The following is a 5017-nucleotide window of genomic DNA, read 5'->3' as shown; positions in this document are numbered from 1 at the left end:
ACATAATTACAAAATTCTTTCTTGTTTTTTATTATGGTTCTCAAGTTGTTGCCAACAGTACAGAAAAGGGATGTCACGTCCCTGGCTTTGGTCGGCAAAATGTATGTTGTATTAAATAAGTATTAATAGTTCCATGATAGGCAAAAACAGTGTTCACAATCAGAGCAGTGAAAACTAGAAAGGCCATGCAGAAATGTTTTGGTTTAACAAATCCAAGTTGACTATAATAATAAAGGCTCTGTATCATCTAATCATTGGTTCCCAAATGGTGGAGCTTTGGGACCCACTCAGACGTGACACACATACAAAATAACTTCTACTAATGGTTGCAATTGACAAAAATTGTATGTTTTTGATGATGCAAAATTGTGATAATAAGATAATAATAATTAAATAATAAAGAAGTCAATTTGGCCTGTACTTCAAAGTCATACCACCTTGAGAATAATCTTTGTCTAAACAAGATGTACTTCAGATCCAGACCCCAGTCTAAAACCAGGAAACAGAGGCTCAGTGATGGAGCAGGTGAAGGTGTAGAGGTGGCACAGTTCTCCATGAGAGACTTTAAAGAAGGACAGAGATCCAGCCTCAGAGTCCAGGAACACCCCCACTCTGCCCGAGGACACACCCCCTTTGTCCGAATGAGAGGAGGCAGAGGGAAGCTGAGTCTCTTCCTTGTTGTGGCAGACAGAATAGCGATCCTCAAAGATCCTTAGGACCCAGGACTGATCATTGAGTCCGAATACACAATCCCAATTGGCTCCTTTCCGTCTAATTCCCCTATAACTCACTGCCATAACAGCGCCCTTCCTCCAATCGACCTCCCAGTAACAGCGGCCAGTCAGACCAGTGGAGCTCAGAACCTGTGTCCTGTCTGTGAACCTGTCCTCATGGTCTGGATATGGCTGCTCCTGCTTTATATGCCTTGCAGACCGTTGGTTCTCACAGAGAAGGAGTTCTCTGTGAGCTGTGTTTGGATCCAGAAAGAACTTGCGAGAATCTGAAAAAAAAATGTACAAGTTCAAATTCATTCAATTACATTCAATTTCACATTATATGCAGAGCAATGTCATATATAATAGGGGGAGCAGAGGGAGGGGGTTGTGGTTCCTCCCTCTGAAATAGTCCTTTACGCTCGGCTGCACAAAAGCTGGTCGAACCGGTCCTGTCCAGATCCACTGAGAATAGCGTCATCCAGCTTGATATCCAAAGAGAATACCATGGCCTATGTAGGGGTTGTGTGGTTTGGCCTGGTCTGGGATATCTCCTCTGTTTACTCTGTTTGTAGCTGTTAATCTAAACCATTTGCAGTTTGTTGGAAATGAAACAATACTCACACTTCCTCAGACCTGGGACCATCCAGCCACTTCCAGCAGGATCCAGCCTGAAAAACACACATCCAATTTACTGTAGACCGGAGACCAGAACCTGGACCCAACAACCTGTGAGATCCGCTACCAGTGAATAATGAGTTTTCAGTGAGTAAAAAGATAGATTTAACAAAGAAGACAGGACTCTTCCATGCACACAAGAGCCCTTTACAAACAGTGCACCCTTCTAATCTTCTCTACATCTGTTTAGTACCTCCATGTAAAAAAACAAAACAAAAACAAGTCTGGGGTGTATTGTGCCTTTAAGATTTAACCCACCTCTAACCCAGAGGGCGATAGAGTGCTCACCTGAGAGAGTCCAGTGAGCAGTGGGGGTCGTCATGCAAAGTGATCAGAAGCTCTGCAGAAGGTCCTGGATGGTTGTAGCTTAGATCTAGCTCTTTCAGCTGGGAGGGAACAGAGCTCAGAGCTGAAGCAAGAAAAGCTCCACCTCTCTCTGACACCAGACATCCTGACAGCCTAAAGATACGGATCATTGCTTAATAAAAATGGAAGTAACGTGTACAAGAGTCCATCTTGGGACCATCTCACCTGAGGGTCTCCAGTCTGCAGGGGGCATTCTTCAGTCCAGAGCACAGCAGCTCTACTCCAGAGTCCTGGAGGTCGTTGTTGCTGAGATCCAGGTGTGTCAGACTGGAGGAGCTGAGGACTGAGGCCACAGGACCACAACTCAGAGGAGACAGGCCACAGCCGCTTAGACTGAAGAGAGAGAGGTGTATTAGAGACTAGAGTCATTGGTTTCGGAACAGTCTGAACTCACTTTGCTTTGGTGGAGGCTTTGATGATCGGCAGAAGATTGCGAAGGGCTGTTTCTGAGGCCTGGTATTTCCTGAGGTCAAACTCCTCCAGATCATGGGTTGAGGACAGTAAGAGAAAGACAACACCCGACCACTCAGCGCGGGACAAGGATCTCCCAGAGAAACAACCTTCTGTCATGATCTTCTGTATCGCCTCCATCAGACTGGAGTCGTTCAGCTCGTTCAGACAGTGGAGCAAGTTCAGGCTTCTATCTATAGATAGACCTTCATTCAGTTTCTCTTGGATATACTGTACTGTGTCCTGATTAGTCTCTGAGCTTCTTCCTGTTTGAGTCAGTAGACCTTGCAGTAGGCTCTGATTGGTCGGCAGAGACAGTCCCAAGAGGAAGCGCAGGAAGAGGTCCAGGTGTCCGTTTGGACTCTGTAAGGCCCGCTCCACAGCAGAGCGGTAGAAACCTGCCTCAGACTCAGTGCTCACAGAGGAGTGTGGTGTGGACAGCAGATTCTCCCCAGAGCTGAAGAAGGTCTGATGGACATGAAGAGCAGCCAGAAACTCCTGCACACTCAGATGGATGAAGCAGTAGACTTTGTCCTGGTACAAGCCTGGCTCCTCTCTAAAGACCTGTGTGAAGACTCCGGAGTACACTGAGGCGGCTTCAGCGTCCAGCCCACACTCGCTCAGGTCACTCTCATAGAAGATCAGGTTTCCCTTCTGCAGCTGCTCAAAGGCCAGTTTTCCCAGAGAACGCACCATGTCCATGGTCTCTGGAGTCCAGGGAGTGTCTGTGACAGAGCGGCCGTTGTACTTGATGCTCTTGACTTTGGCCTGAACCACCAGGAAGTGGACGTACATCTGAGTGAGGGTTTGGGGGAGCTTGTCTATAGTTCCACTATCCATCAAATGGCGCAGGACAGTGGAGAGGATCCAGCAGAAGATTGGCATATGGCACATGATGTGTAGGCTGCGTGATGTCTTCATGAGGGAGATAACAGCTGAGACTTGCTGTTTGTCTCTGAACCTCTTCCTAAAATACAGCTCTTTCTGTGGGTCGGCAAATCCTCTGACCTCTGTCACCATAGAGATGCACTCATTTGGGATCTGATTCGCTGCCGCAGGGCGTGTGGTTATCCAGAGTCGAGCGGAGGGAAGCAGATTCCCTAGAACGAGGTTTACCAGCAGCACCTCTACTGAGGCGCGCTCTGTGGGCTCAGTCATAACTGGTGTCCGGCTGAAGTCCAGAGGAAGTCTGCACTCGTCCAGACCGTCAAAGATGAAAAGCACCTGGAGCTGCTGAAAACTGCAGAGTCCTTTGGTTTGACTGAAGAAGTGGTGGATCAGTCCCACCAGGCTGTACTCTGTGTCTCTGAGCACATTGAGCTCTCTGAAAGTGAAGGGGAACAGCAGCTGGATGTCCTGGTTGGCCCTGCCTTCAGCCCAGTCCAGACTGAACTTCTGAGTCAGAACTGTTTTCCCGATGCCAGCCACACCCTTCGTCAGCACTGTACGGATTGGTCTCTGTGATAGTTCTGCACTGATTGGCTCTTCTGAATCATGGCAGCCTTTAAAGATTTCTTCACAATTGATGGTGGTTTCTGGAGCACTGAGTTTTCTGGCAAAGGTCTCTATATGTCTAACCTCATGTTCCTGGTTGACTCCTGCGTCCCCTCCCTCTGTGATATATAGCTCTGTGTACATTTGGTTCAGAAGAGTAGGGTTTCCTACTTTAGAAACACCCTCAAACACATGGCTGAACCTCTGCTGCACGTGCCTCTTCAGTTCATCTCTGGAAACTCTAAGAGAACCTGAATTAAAACAAAAAGCACAGCAGTGAGCATAAGTACAGAGAACCTACCTCCACTGCTCTAAGATCAGGACCTTCTGGACTGTGTGGTCGTTGTAATCATCATCATGATCAGTGATTCATTTTGTCATTTAAAACTTTGTACCTTTCTTTGTGACATGAAGTGGACAAAAAAGAAGAGCAGCATTTAAATTCTAACCTGGTATATTTACTATTGCAGATATTTATCAATACGCAAATTACGCACTCTCTTGATTTATCAGGCTCAGAGCTGGTAGTGGTGACTTCAGTAAGAGGTAAAAAAAAAAAAAAGTTCTTACTGGAGTTCAGGCGCTCAGCCAGCTGATCCTGCTTCATTCTCCTGAGAAAGTCCAGGGAAACTTTCAGAACTGCCTCTCTGCTGCTCTGTTTCTCATCCTCCTCACTCTCTAAGAATTCTGGGTGATCAGAGGTCAGGACCCTGTAGTACATCTGCAGCTGCTCTTTGACAAAAGTCAGGATGTCATCCTCCAGCCGCTGAAACAAAAACATATCTGAAACACTAGAGGGAGCAGGAAGGGGCTGTGTCTGGGTATAGTGAGGTACCATACCATACCAACTTTATACTTTAAGAACTGTACAGTCGGCCAAAGTGCCGCACACAGAAACAGACACAAATGTTTACAGTAAAAATATAAGGAAAAAGTACAACAACAACAGCAGGCAACATCAATTTGTGTTAAACGCCAGACAAAAAAAGGTGCATACCATGAAGATGTCCAGCAAAGCAGAAGAGCCTCCTTCAGGGCACTCTGGACTTTCCTCAGTGCTGTGAACAGGAAACATTGTCAATGCTATGAGCTCTCAGTGAGTTCACTCTTAATCACCAGTGTTTATTTATTTTCTAATACTTCTACCTGATGTGTTTAATTTTCAAATCTTGTGTGTGAAAAGCACTTTATAGATAACGTTTGATTGACTGATTGATTTTGGTGGCTCTTCATGAGCTAAAACCTCAAGCTCTAGATACAGCACTTCTGCCCAAACTTAAGTCAAGAGCTGGAGAATGTATGTGTCCCTGAATAAC

At 46.2% G+C, this 5017-nt stretch overlaps 1 protein-coding gene across 1 annotated transcript; it reads right to left on the bottom strand.

The window, feature by feature from the left end:
- Nucleotides 1-455: 455 nt before the first annotated feature.
- Nucleotides 456-4776, bottom strand: LOC306964852 (protein NLRC3-like; the record flags this gene model as incomplete). Its single annotated transcript, XM_079559021.1, has 7 exons — nt 456-1000; nt 1338-1384; nt 1680-1850; nt 1923-2090; nt 2152-3952; nt 4272-4467; nt 4699-4776. The coding sequence occupies 7 exons, from the start codon at nt 4774-4776 to the stop codon at nt 456-458; spliced, it is 3006 nt and encodes a 1001-aa protein (XP_079415147.1).
- Between the last annotated feature and the right edge of the window lie 241 nt (nt 4777-5017).

Source organism: Gobius niger (assembly GCF_951799975.1).
Source record: "Gobius niger genome assembly, chromosome: 6".
In the NCBI taxonomy this organism is placed as follows: Eukaryota; Metazoa; Chordata; class Actinopteri; order Gobiiformes; family Gobiidae; genus Gobius; species Gobius niger.
This window is presented reverse-complemented; position numbering and strand designations above follow the sequence as displayed.